Below are 20,716 nucleotides of genomic sequence, written 5' to 3'. Positions count from 1 at the left end.
GAAAAGTTATTAAAAATAATATCTAAAATTACCTTCAGGCTGTGTGTATAAGTTGTATATGAAACATAAATGCATTCTGTGCTTAGACTTGGGTCCCATCACTATGAAATCTCATTATTGTATGCAATTATTCCAAAATACGTAAAAATCCGATATCCGAAATACTTCTGGTCCCAAGCATTTTGGATAAGGGATACTCAACCTGTACTTCATATACTGTAATCTAAGCCACAATTTAGTACATTAATTAATTCTCACTTCTTCAGACTCCACACTAGCTTCTCTTAGTTTCCTGTCTGTGACTGTCTTCTCATACTGGAACGTCTTAACTCTGTTTTCCAGATCCTGAGAAACAGATGGAAAATCTTACACATGTAAAGTTATGGGGAAAAAAATCTGCCTAGGATTACATTATATGATTGATCTATTACCATGTATCTTTCCTCCAGCTCCTGCCTGAACTTCATCTCCTTCTCCAACTGGTTCTGCAAGGTGTTCTCTCTCTGGGATGCTGCTGCCGCTATCTCTTTGCGCAAGCTGCTAACTTCACTCATAAACCGTTCAATACGCTTACACTACAGCAGAAAGGGAGACATGAGCACTGCATGTTCTATTACGCACTTACACATCTGTAAATTATGTTCGTTTTACCCTCTAGCTACCTTAATTATTACATTTTAATTTATGCTAAACTGTTGGAGCCAGTCTCACCTGCTCATTATTGCTCTTTTCATATTCATCCTTCATTTTCTGCATGCGTTCCAGCTCAACCTCTAATGCCTAAACAACATATTTGAAATCACTGAATCAGTTTCACCTCTAAAAATAATTTACAGAGGGAGAGATCGGTCACACAAGACAATTCATCTTACTGGGGGACACTGGATATGCTGGGGAATACAAATCAATGATAGGAGCCTAGGAACTTTACATCCAAATGACCAAGCTCCATCTACCTTTGGCAGAAACTACCTTTACTGATTTATATATTTGACATATGTCATCATCAGCATCCAAGAGGTTGGTGCACCTTGTACTCTTGGCAACCTGCAGCTGGGTCAGTGGAGGTACCCTTACTGGTAAGCAACTCCTCACACCTGCACAATACTAATGAAATCAGAAGAAAACAAAGAATGTACAGTGAAGGGCCAAATGTAATAGCAAGAAAAGTATATCAGAATCTTGATAATACACTAAGCAGTAATAGAAAACAGATGGGAAACATTAGTTCACAACCCAAGATTGGTCACCCATACGTGAAATCATGCAAGGAAAAACTGCATTCTCTTTATATACATTTTGCAGGCACATATATGAGGACCATAAGATCCAGCTGTTAACCGAGATAGAAATACTAAATGCATGTATTATACTCAAAGAGAAGACGACACTGGAAAGCTGTACTCAAGGGAGAGAAACGCTCTTGTGCTGTGTGCAGCACCATGCAGCGGTACATCATACAGGGAGAGAGGAGACTGCTGAGGATAAGCGGCAGCAGCCTCTTTCCCCAGTCCAGAAAACATTGCTGTGTGCTGGGTTGGGTTGGGTCCAGGAAAGAGAGGAGGCACCAGGGTGGAGAGGGAGGCCACCCAAAGTGCTAATCTGGAGAAGGGGAGTGTGTGTTACGAGAGGTGATTGCCCTGATACCCCCCCTGGATCCACCACTGACAGATGTGGCACAGCCCACCAAGAGGAGATAGGCTGTGTAAAAACAGTCATAGGTTTCTTAACAGCCTGTTCTAGACCACCACTGTATAACCCGATGTCCATTTCAATTTTATAAAAATAAACTATAAAATAAAATTTAAAAAGGCTGTGAGGTAGCTCAGAAAAATGCGCCTGGCTCCTGGCACTAACTAAAAATAGGATTTTAATACCTACCGGTAAATCCTTTTCTCATAGTCCGTAGAGGATGCTGGGGTCACATCAAGAACCATGGGGTATAGACGGGATCCGCAGGAGACATGGGCACTTTAAGACTTTCAAAGGGTGTGAACTGGCTCCTCCCTCTATGCCCCTCCTCCAGACTCCAGTTTTAGGAACTGTGCCCAGGGAGACGGACATTTCGAGGAAAAGGATTTATTGTTAAACTAAGGTGAGATACATACCAGCTCACACCTCAAGCACGCCGTACAACGTGGCATTCAACATAACGCAAGTCAACGGCATGAACAACGTCAGCAACAGGCTGACTATAAACGTAACACATCATGTGTGAAATCATAACTAAGAACTGCAGATACAGTACGCACTGGGACGGGCACCCAGCATCCTCTACGGACTAAGAGAAAAGGATTTACCGGTAGGTATTAAAATCCTATTTTCTCATACGTCCTAGAGGATGCTGGGGTCACATCAAGAACCATGGGGTTATACCAAAGCTCTAGAACGGGCGGGAGAGTGCGGATGACTCTGCAGCACCAATTGACCAAACCAGAGGTCCTCATCGGCCAGGGTATCAAACTTGTAAAACTTGTTTGAACCCGACCACGTAGCTGCTCGGCAAAGTTGTAATGCCGAGACCCCCCGGGCAGCCGCCCAGGACGAGCCCACCTTTCTGGTAGAATGGGCCTTCAGCGATTTCGGTATCGGCAAACCAGACGTAGAATAAGCATGCTGAATCGTATTACAGATCCAGCGCGCAATAGTTTGCTTTGAAGCAGGAGCCCCATTCTTGTTGGAAGCATACAGGACAAACAGAGCCTCCGTTTTCCTAATCTGAGCCGTTCTGGTGACATAAATTTTCAAAGCTCTGACCACATCGAGAAACTTCGATTCCACAAAGGTGTCAGTAGCCACTGGCACCACAATAGGTTGGGTTCATGTGGAACGACGAAACCACTCCGCTCTAACTTTATGGAAGATCAAATAAGGGCTCTTGTGAGACAAAGCCGCTAATTCAGACACCCGCCTTGCGGATGCCAAGGCCAACAGCATGACTACTTTCCAAGTGACGAATTTCAACTCCACCTCCTGTAAAGCATCAAACCAATGAGATTGAAGGAACTGCAACACCACGTTAAGATCCCATGGTGCACTGGGGCCACAAAGGGAGGTTGGATGTGCAACACGCCTTTCACGAAAGTCTGAACTTCTGGAAGGGAGGCCAATTGTTTTTGAAAGAAAACTGATAGTGCTGAAATTTGTACTTTAATTGAGCCCAACTTTAGGCTCGCATCCACACCAGCTTGTAGAAAATGGAGAAAACGTCCTAACTGGAATTCTTCCGTAGGAGCCTTCTTGGATTCCCACCAAGACACACATTTTCTCCAAAAACGGTGGTAATGTCCAGACGTTACTCCTTTCCTGGCCTGAAGAAGTGTGGGAATGACTTCACTGGGAATACACTTTCGGGCTAGGATCTGGCGTTCAACCAAGCCGTCAAACGTAGCCGCGGTAAGTCTTGGTACACGCACGGCCCCTGTTGTAACAGATCCTCTCTTAGAGGAAGAGGCTAGGGATCTCCTATGAGTAATTCCTGAAGGTCTGGATACCTAGCCCTCCTTGGCCAGTCTGGAACAATGAGGATCACTTGAACCTTTGTTCTTCTTATGATCTTTAACACTTTTGGAATGAGTGGCAGCGGAGGGAACACATACACCGACTGAAACACCCACGGTGTCACTAGGGCGTCCACTGCTATAGCTTGAGGGTCCCTCGACCTGGAACAATATCTCTGAAGTTTCTTGTTGAGGCGAGACGCCATCATGTCTATTTGAGGAATTCCCCAAAGACTTGTCACTTCTGCAAAGACCTCTTGATGAAGACCCCACTCTCCTGGATGGAGATCGTGTCTGCTGAGGAAGTCTGCTTCCCAGCTGTCCACTCCTGGAATGAAGATCGATGACAGAGCGCTTGTATGCCTTCCCGCCCAGCGGAGAACTTTTGTGGCCTCTGCCATTGCCGCTCTGCTCTTTGTTCCGCCCTGGCGGGTTTATGTATGCTACTGCTGTTATATTGTCCGACTGGACCAAGACGGGTAGATTGCGAAGAAGATGTTCCGCTTGAAGAAGGTCGGTGTAAATGGCCCTTAACTCCAGAACGTTTATGTGTAGACAAATTTCCTGGCTTGACCATCCTTCCCTGGAAGTTTTCCCCCTGTGTGACTGCTCCCCAGCCTCGGAGACTCGCATCCGTGGTTACTAGGATCCAGTCCTGGATCCCGAACCTGCGCCCCTCTAGGAGGTGAGAGCTGTGCAGCCACCACAGGAGTGAGATTCTGGTCTTGGAAGACAGGATTATTCTTTGGTGCATGTGCAGGTGGGATCCGGAGCACTTGTCCAACAGGTCCCACTGAAACACTCTGGCATGCAATCTGCCAAACTGAATGGCCTCGTAGGCCGCCACCATCTTCCCCAGCAACCGAGTGCATTGATGGATAAACACTCTTGCTGGTTTCAGAATTTGTTTGGACCAGGTTCTGAATTTCCAGAGCCTTTTCCACTGGAAAAAAAACTCTCTGTAATTTTGTGTCCAGAATCATTCCCAAAAACGACAGCCGTGTCGTCGGAACCAACTGTGATTTTGGCAAGTTTAGGAGCCAACCATGTAGTTGCAGAATTGTCAGGGAGAGCGTAATGTTCTGCAGTAATTTGTACCCGGATCTCGCCTTTATCAGGAGATCGTCCAAGTACGGGATAATTGTGACTCCTTGCTTGCGCAGGAGAACCATAATTTCTGCCATTACTTTGGTGAAAACCCTCGGAGCCGTGGACAGACCAAACGGCAACGTCTGAAATTGAAATGACAATCCTGAACTGCAAACCTCAGATAAGCCTGATGCGAAGGATAAATGGGAACATGTAAGTAGGCATCCTTTATGTCTACCGACACCATAAAATACCCCTCCTCCAGACTGGAGATCACTGCCCGGAGAGATTCCATCTTGAATTTGAATTTTCTCAGGTAGAAATTGAGGGATTTGAGGTTCAGGATTGGTCTGACTGAGCCGTCTGGCTTCGGGACCACGAACAGGCTCGAATAAAAGCCTTCTCCCTGTTGCGACGGGGGAACCCTGATAATTACTTGATTTTGACACAATTTTTGTATTGCGTCGCATACCACCTCCCTGTCCGGAAGAGAAGCTGGTAAGACCGATTTGAAAAATCGGCGAGGGGGAACATCTTGAAACTCTAGTTTGTACCCCTGGGACACTATTTCTAAAACCATGGGTCTAGGGCCGAACGAGCCCAGAACTGACTGAAGAGTTTGAGACGTGCCCCCACCGGTGCGGACTCCCTCAGAGGAGACCCAGCGTCATGCGGTAGATTTGGCAGAAGCCGGAGAGGACTTCTGCTCCTGGGAACCAGCCACGGCCGGTGATCTTTTGCCCTTTCCCCTTCCTCTAGTAGCAAGGAAGGAAGGAAGAACCTCTGCCTTTTCTGTATTTATTGGGCCGAAAGGACTGCATCTGATAGTGGTGTGCTTTCTTTTGTTGTGCAGGAACATAAGGTAAAAACGATGACTTACTCGCGGTAGCCGTAGATACCAAATCAGCGAGGCCGTCACCAAACAAGACACCACCTTTATACGGTAGAGACTCCATATTTTTCTTAGAGTCAGCATCAGCATTCCATTGATGAATACACAATGCTCTCCTAGCTGAGACTGCCATGGCATTGGCCTTTGATCCCAAAAGGACATTATCCCTCGCAGCTTCCTTTAGGTAGACTGCAGCGTCCCTGATATAACCTAGTGTCAAAAGAATGCTATCCCTATCCAGGGTATCTATATCAGATGACAAGTTATCTGCCCATTTTTCGATAGCACTACTCACCCACGCAGATCGCCACAATCATGTACTGAATGCTCTTTGCCAGTTTTGGATCTAATCTGGCATCACTATAGTCGACACTGGAGTCAGTGTCCGTGTCGGTAGCCGTGTCTGCCAGCTGGGCAAATTAACGTTTTTGTGACCCCGAGGGGTCTGGACTTGTAACAACAAATCCTCCACAGATTTCTTCCATGCCTGGTTCTGAGATTCAGATTTATCCAATCTCTTATTTATCATAGCCACATTAGCATTCAAAGCTTCAACACATTTACCCAATCAGGGGTCGGCGGTGCAGACAGGGTCACTCCCACAGCCGATTGTGTCCCTAATACAGTCTCCTCCTGGAAAGAGCACTCAGCCTCAGACATGCCGACACACGTGTACCAAACACCCACAGACACACTGGGCAAATAGGGGCCAGACCCACAGTAAGGCCTGTCAGAGAGACACAGAGGGAGTTTGCCAGCCCACACCCCAGCGCTCAATCCCGGTTCTGAAACACTACAGAATGTCCCAGACCTGCAGCGCTTTTATAATAAACTTATACTGCACCAAAATAACTGTGCCCCCCACCGTTTTGCACCCTGATACTTGTTTAGCAGTGAGAGGAAGGAACAGCGTCTCTGCAGCCTGTGTAGAGAAAATGGCGCTGGGCTGTGTGAGCTGTGAGGGCTAAGCTCCGGCCCCGTAATGGCGCGTTTCAGTCCCGCTATTTTTAAACAAATCTTTATACTGGCGGGGGCTAGGACAGTGCCCTGGCACTATGTCCCCTGTTGCCAGTCTCATATGGAGGTCTATATGCTGCCCAGGGCGCCCCCCCACGCCCTGCACCCTGTAGTGCCACTGTGTGTGGGAGCATGGCGCACAGTGTGCGATCGCTGTGCGGTACCTCAGAAGCCGTCACTGAAGTCTTCTTTGCTTCTTTTACTCACCTGTCTTCTGACTTCTGGCTCTGCAAGGGGTGTGACGGCCGGCTCTGGGAACGAGCATCTAGGCGTACCTAGCGATCAGACCCTCAGGATATAATGGTGTCCTGTAGCCAAAGAAGCAGAGCCTTTAAACTCACAGAAGTAGGTCTGACTTCTCTCCCCTAAGTCCCACGAAGCAGGGAGTCTGTTGCCAGCAGTTCTCCCTGAAAATAAAAAACCTAACATAAGTCTTTTCAGAGAAACTCAGTAGAGCTCCTCAGAGTGCATCCAGTCTCACTGGGCACAATTCTAAACTGGAGTCTGGAGGAGGGGCATAGAGGGAGGAGCCAGTTCACACCCTTTGAAAGTCTTAAAGTGCCCATGTCTCCTGCGGATCCCATCTATACCCCATGGTTCTTGATGTGACCCCAGCATCCTCTAGGACGTATGAGAAATAGGATTTTAATACCTACCGGTAAATCCTTTTCTCCTAGTCCATAAGGGATATTGGGGACACATTCGTACGATGGGATATAGACGGGGTCCAAAGGAGCCAGTGCACTTTAAATTTCTTCACTGGGTGTGCTGGCTCCTCCCCTCTATGCCCCTTCCCACAGGCAGTTATAGGTAAAACAGTGCCCGAAGGAGAAAGGACATATATGAGAAGGAAACATGATAACAAAGAGTGGTGAGATTTATATACCGGCACACAACGAACATAAAACAACCAGCAACGGCTGGGAACATCAACAGCAACAGCTGAACAGGTAACCAAATAAGAGACAACATGAAGAAAAGTCAACACACTGAGGCAGGAGCCCAATATCCCTTATGGACTACGAGAAAAGGATTTACCAGTAGGTATTAAAATCCTATTTTCTCTAGCATCCATAAGGGATATTGGGGACGCATTAGTACGATGGGGACGTCCCAAAGCTTCCAGAATGGGCGGGAATGTGCAGAGACTGCTGCAGCACCGCCTGCCCACACTGGGAATCCTCTTTGGCCAGGGTATTAAACTTGTAAAACTTCACAAAGGTGTTCTTCCCCGACCAGGTAGCACCTTGGCATAATTGCAAGACCGAGATTCCACGGGCAGCCACCCAGGAAGAGCCCACTGATCATGTAGAGTGGGCCTTCAGAGACTTAGGAACAGGTAAGGCTGCCGACACATAGGCCTGTTAGATAGTAAGCCTAAGCCAACGAGCAATGGACTGCTTCGAAGCAGGCCAACCCTTTTTTTGTGCATCATAGAGCAAGAACAAAGAATCCGTCTTTCTGATCCGAGCTGTACGCTTGACATAAATCTTCAAGGCTCGCACAGCATCCAATGCCTCCAGAGGAGCAGAAGTGCCAGAACTTTACGGAACCACAATAGGTTGATTCAAGTGGAACGCAGAGACGACCTTCGGCAGGAACGGCTGTCTAGTCCTGAGCTCCGCTCTGTCCTCGTAAAAGACCAGGTAGGAACTTTTACACGATAAGGCCCCCAATTCTGAGACATGCCGAGCAGAAGACAGGGACAATACCATCACCGTTTTCCACGTGAGGTACTTGTCTTCTACAGTCATCAGTGGTTCACACCAGGAGGACTGTAGAAATTCCAACACTACATTCAAATCCCAGGGTGCCGTAGGCGGCACAAAAGGAGGTTATATGTGAAGTACCCCTTGTAAGAAGGTCTGAACTTCTGGCAACACTGCCAATTTCTTCTGGAAGAAAATTGAGAGAGCTGAAATCTGGACCTTAATGGAACCCAGACGTCAGCCCTTATCCACGCCAGCTTGCAGGAAACGTCCCAAGTGGAACTCCGCAGGCGGATACGTGTGTTCCTCGCACCGAGAGACAGATCTTCTCCAGATATGATGATAGTGTTTTGACGTCACAGGTTTCCTGGCCTGAACCATGGTAGCAATGACCTTCTTGGAAAGGCCCTTGTTAGTTAGGATGTTCTGCTCAACCTCCATGCCATCAAACGAAATCGCTGTAAGTCCGGGTAGACGAACAGCCCTTGTTGAAGAAGATCGCTTCTTAGTGGTAGTGGCCAAAGGTCTTCGACGGACATGTCCAGAAGATCCCCGTACCACACCCTCCGAGGCCAATCCAGGGCAATCAGAATTGCCTGGACTCCTTGGTAGACCAGCCGATAAGGCGACGTCAGTGCATCCACTGCCCTCGCCTGAGGATCCCTGGTTCGTGAGCAATACCAGGGAAGCTTCTTGTTGAGTCGAGAAGCCATCATGTCAATCTGTGGGCAGCCCCACCGGTGGATGATTTGCTGGAACACCTAATAGTGGAGTCCCCACTCTCCCGGGTGGAGATCGTGATGACTTAGGAAGTCCACTTCCCAGTTGTCCCCACCCGGAATGAAGATTGATGACATTGCTATTGTATTTCTTTCCGCCCAGAGGAGTATCTTTGACACTTCTCGTATGCAGGCTCTGCTTTTTGTCCTTCCTTGCCGACTGATGTACGCCACCGCTGTGGCGTTGTCCGACTGAACCTGGATCACATTATTCGTGAGCAGAGGAGAGCACTAAGCAGATAATTGTAAATCGCCCGAAGTTACAGAATGTTGATCGGAAGGAGGGCTTCGAGGGCTGACCACCTGCCCTGGAACTGTGCCCCTTGGGTTACAGCACTCCATCCTCGCATCCGTCGTGAGGAGGGTCCAATCCTGATTTCCAGTAGTTTGGAGGACTGCAGCCCCCACAGGAGGGAAATCCTGGCCTGAGGGGACAGCCGAATCATCCGGTGCATCTGTAAACGTGATCCGGACTACTTGCTCAGGAGATCCAACTAAAATGTTCTGGCATGGAACCTCCCATATTGGATCGCCTCGTAGGAGGCTACCATTTTTCCCAACAATCTTATGCAAAGATGTATGGACACTCAAGTAGGTCGGAGCACCATGCAGACCATCTCCTGAAGTGTTCTTGCTTTGTCCTCCGTTAGGAACACTTTCTGGGCCATAGTATCCAGCAACATCCCCAGAAACAGGAGCCACTGAGTTGGATCCAGGTGGAACTTCTGTAAATTGAGGATCCACCCATGGTGCGACAGACATTGGTCTAGTGCGGTCGATATGGAACAATAAAAGCTCCCTGGATCGTCCAGGTAAGGGACAACATTGACACCCTGGACCCGGAGCTGGAACATCATCTAACCCATCACCTTTGTGAATACCCTCGGAGCTGTGGACAGGCCGAAGGGCAGTGCCTGGAACTGTTAGTGATCGTCCAGTAGGGCAAACCTCAGATAAGCCTGATGAGGTGGCCAAATTGGAATATGGATAGGAGTCCTTGATATCCAAGGAAACCATGAATTCCTGTTCTTCCAGGCCTGCAATCACTGCTCGCAAGGGTTCCATTTTGAATTTGATCACCTTCAAGTATGGATTCAAGGACTTTAGATTCAAAACGGGTCTTACTGAACCGTCCGGCTTCGGTACCACAAACAGGTTGGAGTAATAACCCTTGCCTCGTTGTGGTATTGGTACTGGGACAATGACGTGGGACTGGACCAACTTTTGAATGGCCTGTCGTAACGTAACCTGCGTAACCTCCAAAGCTGGTAAGCTTGATTTGAAAAATCGTTGGGGAGGAGCACCGTCGAACTCCAGCTTGTAGCCCTTAGAAATGAGATCCCTGACCCAGGTTTCCTGGCAGGAAACCTCCCAGACTCGGCTGAAGTGACGCAGTCGAGCTCCCACCTCGAGATCCCCTCGGGGTAGGCACTGTCATGCTGAGGCCATAGTGGAAGCAGAACTAGTGGACAGTTCCTGAGAACCAGTGTTTGCAGGCTTTCTTGTCTTACCTCTGGTGCCTATAACCACATTGGAGGCACCTCTGGCCCTAGATCGAAATCGGTTAGACCGAAAGGTTTGAACAGATGGGCCCGGGTAGGAGCGTCTCGCCGGCGGTGCCCCAGAGGGGAGAAACGTGGATTTCCCAGCAGTGACTTTGGAAATCCATGTATACAACTCAACCCCAAACAGCCATTCCCCAGAAAAGGGGAGGGATTCCACATTGCGCTTTGACTCTGCGTCCGCTACCCACAGACGCAACCACAAAGCCCTGTGCGCTGACACTGCCATGGCAGAAGTCCTAGCATTAATATTGCCCATCTCAGTGACCAGAGGCATAGCTGAATTTGAGTAGCCTACAAATGAATGGCATGGGTCATCCAGCAACCCGCAATGACTGGCCTTTGCGATACACCTGCTGCCATGTAAATATATTTGAGTGTAGCCTCTATTTTTCTGTCCCCAGGATCCTTTATGGTAAAGGAGGCCGGGGCAGGCAGCACAACCTTTTTGGACAGTCGAGAGACTGATACATCAACTCCCGGGGGTTCCTCACAAAATTTTCTATCTTCAGGAGCAAATGGGAAAGTGCGCAAAAACTTTTTTGACACTTGGAAGTTTTTGTCTGGATTTTTCCAGGCCAACTTGAATAGGTCATCTAACTGTAGACTCAGGGAAAGTGACATTAGGCTTGTTTTGTGTAAAGAAAAATGACTGCTGTGACGCAGCGTCCTCTAGAGGGAGCTTTAACACGTCCCGTATAGTCAGAATTAGGGGTTCAATACACTGAGCAGAATCGGAATCCCCACTAAAGGGATCCAAGTCCTCCCCATCCTCCTGTATATCCTCATCTGAATCAGAGAGTAGAGCAGGTAAAGCATGCTTCTGTGGTCCTGCATGAGAGGGGGGAAGGGGGGGCAGTGTAACATCTGCCCTAGCAGCTAAGTCTGTAACAGCTTGTTGTAGTAGCTGAGTTTTCTGAACATTAGCAGTGAGCTATGATGACATATCAGACATCATAGTTTTAAGAGATCCTAGCCAGGAGGGTTCTGGACCCTCTCCCCCAGCCCCTTCACTGATCTGTGAATATTGGCTGCATTGTTCACATGAAACAGAATCAGATGATAATGGAGAGAATCTGGTGCGGCATACACTGCACAGCTTGTGTTTACCCATGTTTACAGTAAGCACAATGACATAAACATACACAGACAGTAATACTTTTCAAGCCTGCCCTTACTGCATGTGAGAAGAGACACGCAGAGAAGACACTAGCACACCCCTAAGCTGCACAGCCCCAGAGAGGCTGACAGCTAAATATATCACAGTAAACACTAATAATTCCTGTCCTGTAGAGGACACAGGTCTTGTACAATAGCGGCTCTCCCCATTTGCTACACCCTGTACCAGTTTTCTAAGGTGTCCTGTGAGGCAGGAAGCGCTGTGTGCGTTGGCTGCTGCTACATTAAGCAGAGGAAGGCTCCAAAATGCCTCTGGTCCCACTCTGAGGTAGCTCCGCCCCCTCTAATGGCGCCGGAGGTACAGTGATTATTTATACTGGCAATGTCTATTGTTAGGCTTAAAACATCACACAAGTGCTAGTTTAAGCTATCTGAAGCTAGTCTACACGGGGGCTCTTGCAGGTCCCCCCCAGGAGGGATCCGTATGACGCGCCCGCGTTCAGTCGCACTTTGAACCGGGGGGCCCCGGTTTGTACTCACCACAGACAACACCTTCAGGCATTGATAGGGGTGTGCGGCATGCTGCGATTGCGACAGCCAAGGCGCAGTGCCCCGCTGAACACACATCCTCTCAGTACAGTGGTCCTGCAGCGGAGAAGCGGCTCTGAACCTCACAAGGCCGGTGACCATCCCACCCCTAACTCCCACGGTGCAGGTATGCTGTTGACCAAACAGCATACCGAAAATAATAAAAGTTCAAAAGAAATTGAAGAAAACTCTCTGGAGCTGCAGAGATGTGCATCCTCTCCTGAGGGCACTTTATCTAAACTGCCTGTGGGAGGGGACATAGAGAGGAGGAGCCAGCTTACCCAGTGAAGAAATTTAAAGTTCCTTTGGACCCCGTCAATACCCCATCGTACTAATGTGTCCCCAATATCCCTTATGGATGCTAGAGAAAAACTGAATAGTACAGCAATCAATCTTAATAAAGGGAAGGAGCCAGAGTTAGAAAATTTTGAAAGTGCCCTGGCTCCTCCCAGCACAAACTAAACCCCGATGTCTCCAGTGTCCCCATAAGAGGAATACAAATACAGCCTGCTTTTCAATGTAGCAAACAAATAATCAGCAGCTTACTATGCAACTTAGATTTGAGCTAGGATACGCCCCCATCACAACTTTAAATCTGTCCCCACATCTTAAATTAGACCCCTTCAGCACAACATGGTTTTGCATCTTGATGGCTGAGTTACTTCTAAGTGAAAGTAAGGACTAGAATAAGAGTTGGTATATATTACCAAACACAGTCAACTAGCAAACATCATATTTAATGGATGAATAACATACAAACAATGAAGTGTATTCTATATATAATTACAAAAAGGGTGTGAATGTAACTTGTATATTAAACATACAATGAGATATAAATCAATATAATAAATAAATATAATTTTTTTTTTCTACATCCAATTATGTATGGATGGAAGAATTCAGACCGTACAAAAGTCTTACTCCTTGCCTTCAGCCAGTTATCATACGCAACAAGTTTTAAAATTCATTGCATACGATAAATGGTGCTCCAACCAATATCTCCCAACTGTCATTTTTCAAACATAGAAGAATTCGGAGCTGATTGGCTGGAGCACCATATATCATACGCAATTTTAAAACTCGTTAATTCAGCCCTTATGTAAAAGAGAGAATTGGGATGGGTCACAGATTAGCTCATGTTATTATCGGTATTATGGATGTGTCCTCATGCGACGCCTGGCATGATTCCTGTGATGTGCTCTTTTTCCTCAGTGTGTCTTAGTTTGCATATAGAGCCTGATTGGGAGTAGTACATAATGCCACTGTTCACGAAGTTGAACGACGTTCTGCTACTACGCGAGTTCCTAACAACTCCTACGGCGCATGCTTTGCACAGTGTGTAAGCACAAAGGCGCAGTTGCGATTGAGATGCACGGTAACAGAGATGTCTTGTCATTCCTGGTCGGTGACTAAACAGACACACAGATGGACTGTCTTCTGGGTGTGCTGTGGGAGTGTCACAGGCAGGTCACTGAAATGTTTGTGTACACAGGTGCGCAATAGTTTACTCTGGAGACCATACTCAGACGGCAAATCACCACCTGCCATAGGACAGGTGCAAGTTGCGACTGACGGTGGCATCTAAAGATGCAGCATGCGGTATTACGGTGTACAGACGCTCAGTGGGCATCTCAGGCCTTGCACAGTCATATGCATGGATGTACACCAGGGAGGAGCTTGATAGCTGGATTAATTTGCAGACAGCCGACTGCCAATAGACACAGTTGCGGCTGTGTCCACGTTCACCTCTGAATAGCCCACAGTACACTAGGTGCTTAGGATTAGTATATTTTCTTACAAAGGAATTTGTATAAAGTCACAGATTAAGCACAACGGTGCATGGTGTCTTACTGTGATTAGAGTATACTGGGTACCGAGTATTAGTGTTTGGCATGGCTAAGTCGCAAAGTCAGTGGCATGCTAATCAACGCTATATAGCGCAATTGTGGATAGGTGTAAGTGGACACATCTGTATTACTATTATTATACAGGAAAAAGAGAGACCGGTTTCTTTGTAGAAATGGGAGTGTTTAAAGAAGAAAGATTCATCTTTTGAGTTTGCTGCAAAGATGTTACTGGCTACATTACAGAGGTCAGTTTCTGTGATGTATGCTGAACAAAAGTGTTACTGAAGACTGTTTAACAAGTAAAAGAAGAGAGTGGCAATCTACTGTAAACAAGGACCTCAGGTATTGAGGAAAAAAGCAGTAAAAAACGAATCAGTATCTGGAGGGCAGGAATGGCAGAAGCGACAATTTCTTTACAATGTGGACATTTGCGCATGTTAAGATTGGTTCCTTGGTGAGACAAAGGTGAATATTTCAGTCGATACCAAGGCACTTGCAATGTAACAGCTAATAATGAGGAGATGTAGCCATGTGGAGGGTTTATGAGATGGACACGAGATTAAGTCATTTTTGTATTACCTGTGGGCGGCTAACTGTTGATCACCTCACACTTTCTAACCTCCTGGAGAAAGGCCCTACACCCAATCCCTCAATGACACCTTTGAGAAAAATTCTGCAATGGAGTATCTTTTTTTAATGTTTATTTAAAGGTAAGTGACATGCCTGTGTTCTTTCAGCTTGTTTTTTGGTCTCTTTGTTCTGTATGCAAGATCTGAGCTGTGTTTTAAACCCACATATCAGGTCTTTTTGATGCAAAGTCTCCTTCTCTAGCAGTGATTCTCTGCTTCTCAGCTCTCTGTTTGCTCTTGAGATCGCAGCTGACTTTACACTAGCACATGCTAATGCTTTCTTCAGCTGTATAGAATAGGACAGGATGGAAGCAAAAGATTAGATCATTTATTGATAATTACAAATAATAACTGCAACAATTGTGGTGCAGTCCTGTTACATGTAGAATGGTAACAATGAATCCAGCTATCAGTTTATCTACCAATTAATGTGCCATACTTTTCAATCTGATTTCTTATTCTGTCCTTTAACAGTCTAACTCCTTGACATGGAAATGGCAAAAAAAAAAGAAAAAAAAAAAAAAGATTATAGGGTATGCATATTGTCTTTATAAAAACACAAAAATATTCCTGGAACAGGAAAATTGTGTTATAATAAGCTATGTACCTCTGCCACCTCCTTTTGTGCAGCTTTCTTTGCTTCACTACATTGTAACTGGTGTTTTGTTAGAGACGCAAGATGCTCTTCTGATAGCTGTGCCTTTATCCTGATATCTTCTTCAGCCTGTGCCCTGCAAACATTACTCATATGAATACTCAGTGTGATCTTGTAGTCTGTGTGAGATTCTGCCAACAGCTCAAAGATTTTACCTGATCATAAGTAGCTGCTTTTCCTCGGCCACTTTGTTTTGCACCTCCTTTGCTAGTTCACCCATATCATTCTGTAAAGCAGTATTTATCTGAAGAGCCTTTTCCAATGCACATGCCAGCTTCTGGTTATCTTGGTGAGCAACTTCCATGGACCTCTGAAGTAGATTTATCTGTTTATAAGAGAAAGAGAAAATGTATTTAATGTTCTTACCTGTTTAATCTTTTTCTTTGAATTCATAGGGAACACATGTTTTATACTGTGTGTAGGCTGTGGGGAGAAATCTGGGCTCCAAATAGTTAACATTTCTTTCCCAGCAGCCCAGGCTCCTTATCTCCTATACCCCACCCCCAGCCATAGGCAGTCAGTTAAGTTAGCAAATCCAATGCAGGAGTAAGAAGAAGGAGAAGGAAGACCAGCATACACTAAGGACCAAACACACAGACTGAAAGCAGAGCAAAACCCTACAAGGGAAGTGCCTCACGGTGGGCGCCCTTTGTCCCCTATAGATTTGAAGAAAAGGATTTAACAGGCAAGGACACAAATCTCTTTTTCTTTCCATAAGTGACACAGGCTTTATGTTGAGACATCCCAAAGCTATTCACCGAGGGAGGAGACGCTTCTGAGCTGTGCTGGGAACCCTTCGCACAAAAGCCGCCTCTTGCAGAGGAGGTGTCAAAGGAGTAGAATTTGAGTATGGGCAGAGGACCATATGGCCGCTTTAGAAATCTACTCCGCAGAGCACCACGTCAAGCTGCCCAAGAAGTTTCCATCGACCTTGATAGTCAAACTGAGCCAACTGGCCAAAGTCTGCTTAGTAACCGGCCAGCCCCGTTTCTAAAAGTCATAAAAGACAAAAGACGACGCTGTCTTATGGAGATACCTTGTTCAATCTACATAGAGCCCGCACCACATCCAAGGAGGCTTAAAAGGCAGTGACTACTATCTCTTGGTTGATCTAAAACCGAGAAACTACCTTAGGGAAATAGCTTAATTGTGTCCGAAGAACAGACTGGTTGGAGTGAAAGAACAGAAATGGAGAGCAACAAGACAATGTGCTCAAGTCCGACACCCGCTGGGCCGACGCTATGGCAAGCAGGAAGACAATCTTCCAAGTAAGCTAACAAATGGCCACAGTGTACAATGGCTTAAAGGTGACGACTGAAGAGCCCTAAAAATCTAAATCAAGTTCTATGGATACTCCAAGGGAACAAACAGGAGCTGCACGTGGAGGACACCCTGTGGGAAAGTCTGTACATTAGGCAACAGCGCAATCTGTCTCTAGAAGGGCTGAAACCTACATCTTCAAAGAAGAAGACCTAAATCCACACCCGTCTGCAGAAAGGAAAAAACTCCCGAGAGTCAAAACGATCTGGTGTTAAAATCTCTTGCCCATGGGTCTTCAACCTGTGGCCCTCCAGCTGTGTGGAACTACACATCCCAGTATGCCGTGCAATAGTTTTGCTATTAAGGCATGCTAAAATGGAGGCAGGACATGTTGGGATGTGTAGTTCACAGCAGCTGAAGGGCCGCAGGTTGAAGACCCATGCTCTAGCCAAACACCAGGTGACGTAAGTCCACCAAACCTGGAGATAAATCCTGGAAGAAGGTGGTTTACAGGCATTAAGCCCTTAGGATGGATATCTCACGAGCCACCCCATTAAAGCGAGAAGGTATAGGTCCGGATGGAAGCACTGGCCCTGAGACAGATGATCTTACAGTAGAGGAATAAGCATTGGAGCTTCAATGGAGAGGCCTAGGAGATCCGATTACTAAGCCCTGGAAGATGGCGCTCTGCCCAATTGAGAATGCAACTGACCTCCTTCAAGACGCCACTACTGCCATACTGATGGTTTATGTCTGTTGACACATTATTGCCCCCCACCCGCAAAGACTTGCGTCAATGGTGAGGCAAACCAATCCCTGAATCCAAAAGGGATGGCCCTTGTCTAAATGGGACCCCTGGAGCCACCACAAGAGGGAGTGTCAGACCTCCCGAGAAAAGATGATTGTTTGTATCTTGAGCTGCAGATGGGATTTGTTCCACTCGGCCAGAACTTCCAACTGAAGTGGCTGGGAGTGAAATTGAGCACAAACCACCATGTTGAAGGTGGAGACTAGAGAGCCAAAGAGACCATGAAATCCCCGGCTCCAGAGTCAGTAAGATGGAATGTAGAGGCTCCATATGGAACTTGGAGACTCTCAAGTACTTGTTGAGTGCTTTCAGGTTAAGGATTGGTCGAAATGAACTGTTCTAGGCCCTACACACTTAGCGATTTCACTGATCGATATGAACGACCTCGTTCATTAATGAACGAGAACTCGTTCATATCGGTCAGTGTGTAGGCCCCAAGATGAACGGCCCTGTGCTCGTTCATCGTTGGTGCCAGGTCGCTTGTGCATGCAGGCCAATATGGACAATCTCGCCCATATCAGCATGCACGCATATGGAGACGGGTGACGGGGAGGGGGAGTGAAGAAACTTCACACCCCACTTCACCTCCAAGCCGCCGTCGGGTGGCCCGTCTGCGGTATCGGGCGTTGGATCGCCTAATGTGTAGGGCCCTTCCGTCTTCTGTACCAAGACAAGGTTAGCATAGAAACCTGAGCCTCTCTGAGACAGGGGAACTGGAATAATTACTTTGCAAGCTAGAGGTAGTGATACTGCTTTTCCTGGATCTATTAGAAGGTCTGTGGGAAAAAAACTGGGTCAGAGGAAACTCCCGAAAGGTTAAAGCATAGCCTTGGAAGACTACACCTCGTACCCAGGTGTCCGACATGGTCTTCATCTAGGTTTCGGAGAAAAACACAATGGCCTCCCCCAGGTTGAGGCCCACCCCATCATGCTGACAGCTTGTCAGATAGCTTGTGGCAGGGTGTCTGGTAGACCAGGACTGTTTACGTCGGGGCATGGAGCCATTGGATGAGGAACCCTGGAACCCAGAAAAAGGCTGGCCTCTGATTTTCTCCTGCAGACAAAAGGAGTAAAAATTACACGTATGCGATCTAGGGGCTACCGAAGAAGGAGGAAGGCCGTCTTGGATGCTGCCACCATGGCCACAATCTGGTTCAATTCTGGACCAAAGAGAAAATCCTTTAAATAAGGCAGAGCCTCAAGGGCCTTTTTAGAGTCTGTGTCAAAGCCCCAGGAATAAAGCCAGAAGGCTCTCCCAGCTGACATGGAAGAAACCAACAATTTCGAGGTTAGGTTACCAGTGTCTATTGCTGCCTCACCAAGACAGGTGTCTGCCTCCTTGATATTCTGCACTAGAGACAATAGCCTGGGGAGAAAGTACAGTGGTACAATCCCTGCAGTTATGCAACACCGAAGCGCCAACCTCCCTAGGAGCTTTGCTCTTCGAAGACATGGTACAGAAATCCAAGGCAGTCCCCTCACAAAAAGTTATGCAAACAGTGGTGTGCAACTAAGGCATAGGCCCTCATTCTGAGTTGTTCGCTCGCTAGCTACTTTTAGCAGCCGTGCAAATGCATAGTCACCGCCCAAGAGGGAGTGTATTTTCTCTTTGCAAGTGTGTGATCGCATGTGCAGCAAAAACAAGACCAGCCCTGTAGTTACTTATCCTGTGAGTTGATTCCAGCGTCGGAGGTCCCGGAATTGATGTCAGATACCCGCCCTGTAAATGCCCTGTCACACCTGCGTTTTCCCTACCACTCCCAGAAAACGGTCAGTTGACACCAATAAACGCCCTCTTCCTGTCAATCTCCTTGCGATCGGCTGTGCAAATGGAATCGTCGCTAGGAACTGTCAAAGTCAAAAATATTACATAGAGAGAACATACAGACTCCACACGAGTCGCTATGCTTGCAAATACGCGCAGCGAGCACAGCAATATACACTACCCTACGCATTTACACAGACATGCCACAGAGATAGATTCTACACATATTTCATACAGCACATAATTTGAACATATCAAGCGCCAGACATCATAATGTTTTAAATGTATTTAATGGAGTAACGTCATGTATGTGTATTATTGGAACAAAGCAAGATAGACATGTCGTGTTTGGTATTAAAGCAACCAGATTAATGTGTATATCAATTTCATGCCTGTTATTAAGTTGTAGCTCATTGCAACAAGTAGATATGATTAAATGTACGAAAGCTAAAGTCACTCTTATTAGAACAATGGATTTCCTGGAAGACAGCATGCTTGACCAGTGGCTATCTCCTGTAATTTGTCCATCAAGGCTGAACCTCGTTTGCATATGAATTGACCAGTGACTCATCATGAATGAGAAAGTTCCCTCCCCTTGACTAGTCTGTGCACTCCCCCAAACTACATAGTACATTGCTGATGAGACACACAGAAGTCTCTGTCCTTTTTCCCCTGGGTCCTGAGCGAGATGGAGTGTTGGTAATATTTTGCTTCTGTTAGCTGGAGTTGAGAGCTAAAGATGTAGGAACTTGAGCGTAGAAAGCATTGAGCAAAATATGGTAATTGTATCGCTGGCCTGTAACTGTATGTATTTGATTTAGTTTGTATTAACTGCTTACTGTATAAATTGTAACCATGTAACTATATATATATATATATATATACTGTACATTGTGATATATTGAATACATATCCTTTTAATAACAAATATATACATCAATGAGCTTTGGAACTCAGACAATGTGTGGGTGTATTGTTTTCTCTTAAGGGATGTGTTTTGCGACGTACAGCGCACTTTTATCGTATATGGTAATAAGATGCGCCTGGCGTCCGCAGTATATATTAGAGCGGGCATTTTAAATATTTGTTAGAAAGCAATTTGGCATTTACAGATGGGCGCTCGTCCGGGATATCACGTTCTTAATGGTGCACTGTATATTACAAACGTGACGCTGTGGTCGATCAGCTAACGGTGGACGCATCGTGACACTGACACATCACATCCGTGTGTTCTGTTGTGTTACCAGTAAGTCGCTGATATGAAATTCAAGGGACAATGTGTTTCTCAAAATATTTAAGATGCTACAGCGTATTTTTGTTGCAAAACAAAGTTCAAATAAGTCATATTGTGTTTGATTCAGATTGGATTGTTTATCTGTTAAGCAGATTTAAAAGTTGCTACATAGCCATGATATAGCTGTGTTAGCATGCTGAGAAATTTTGTATATTTTTTTTAAAAACTCAGGCCTAAAGTAACCTTGGTGCCTGTGTGGAGTG

At 46.4% G+C, this 20,716-nt stretch overlaps 1 protein-coding gene across 6 annotated transcripts in view; it reads right to left on the bottom strand.

The window, feature by feature from the left end:
• CCDC150 (coiled-coil domain containing 150) overlaps positions 1 to 20,716 on the bottom strand; it is a 389,117-nt gene that overhangs the window by 78,257 nt on the left and 290,144 nt on the right. For 5 of the 6 annotated variants that reach the window (XM_063916595.1, XM_063916594.1, XM_063916598.1 and 2 more), the window contains 6 exons: positions 15,542 to 15,711; positions 15,339 to 15,462; positions 14,826 to 15,017; positions 712 to 780; positions 432 to 575; positions 259 to 345 (listed from right to left, as the gene is read on the bottom strand). In XM_063916595.1, the coding sequence (XP_063772665.1) occupies positions 259 to 345; positions 432 to 575; positions 712 to 780; positions 14,826 to 15,017; positions 15,339 to 15,462; positions 15,542 to 15,711 (786 nt within the window). The remainder of the gene's footprint in view (positions 1 to 258; positions 346 to 431; positions 576 to 711; positions 781 to 14,825; positions 15,018 to 15,338; positions 15,463 to 15,541; positions 15,712 to 20,716) is intronic. The other variant, XM_063916599.1, reaches the window with a different exon arrangement.

The sequence above is a fragment of the Pseudophryne corroboree genome, chromosome 4 (assembly GCF_028390025.1).
Source record: "Pseudophryne corroboree isolate aPseCor3 chromosome 4, aPseCor3.hap2, whole genome shotgun sequence".
Taxonomy (NCBI): domain Eukaryota; kingdom Metazoa; phylum Chordata; class Amphibia; order Anura; family Myobatrachidae; genus Pseudophryne; species Pseudophryne corroboree.
This window is presented reverse-complemented; position numbering and strand designations above follow the sequence as displayed.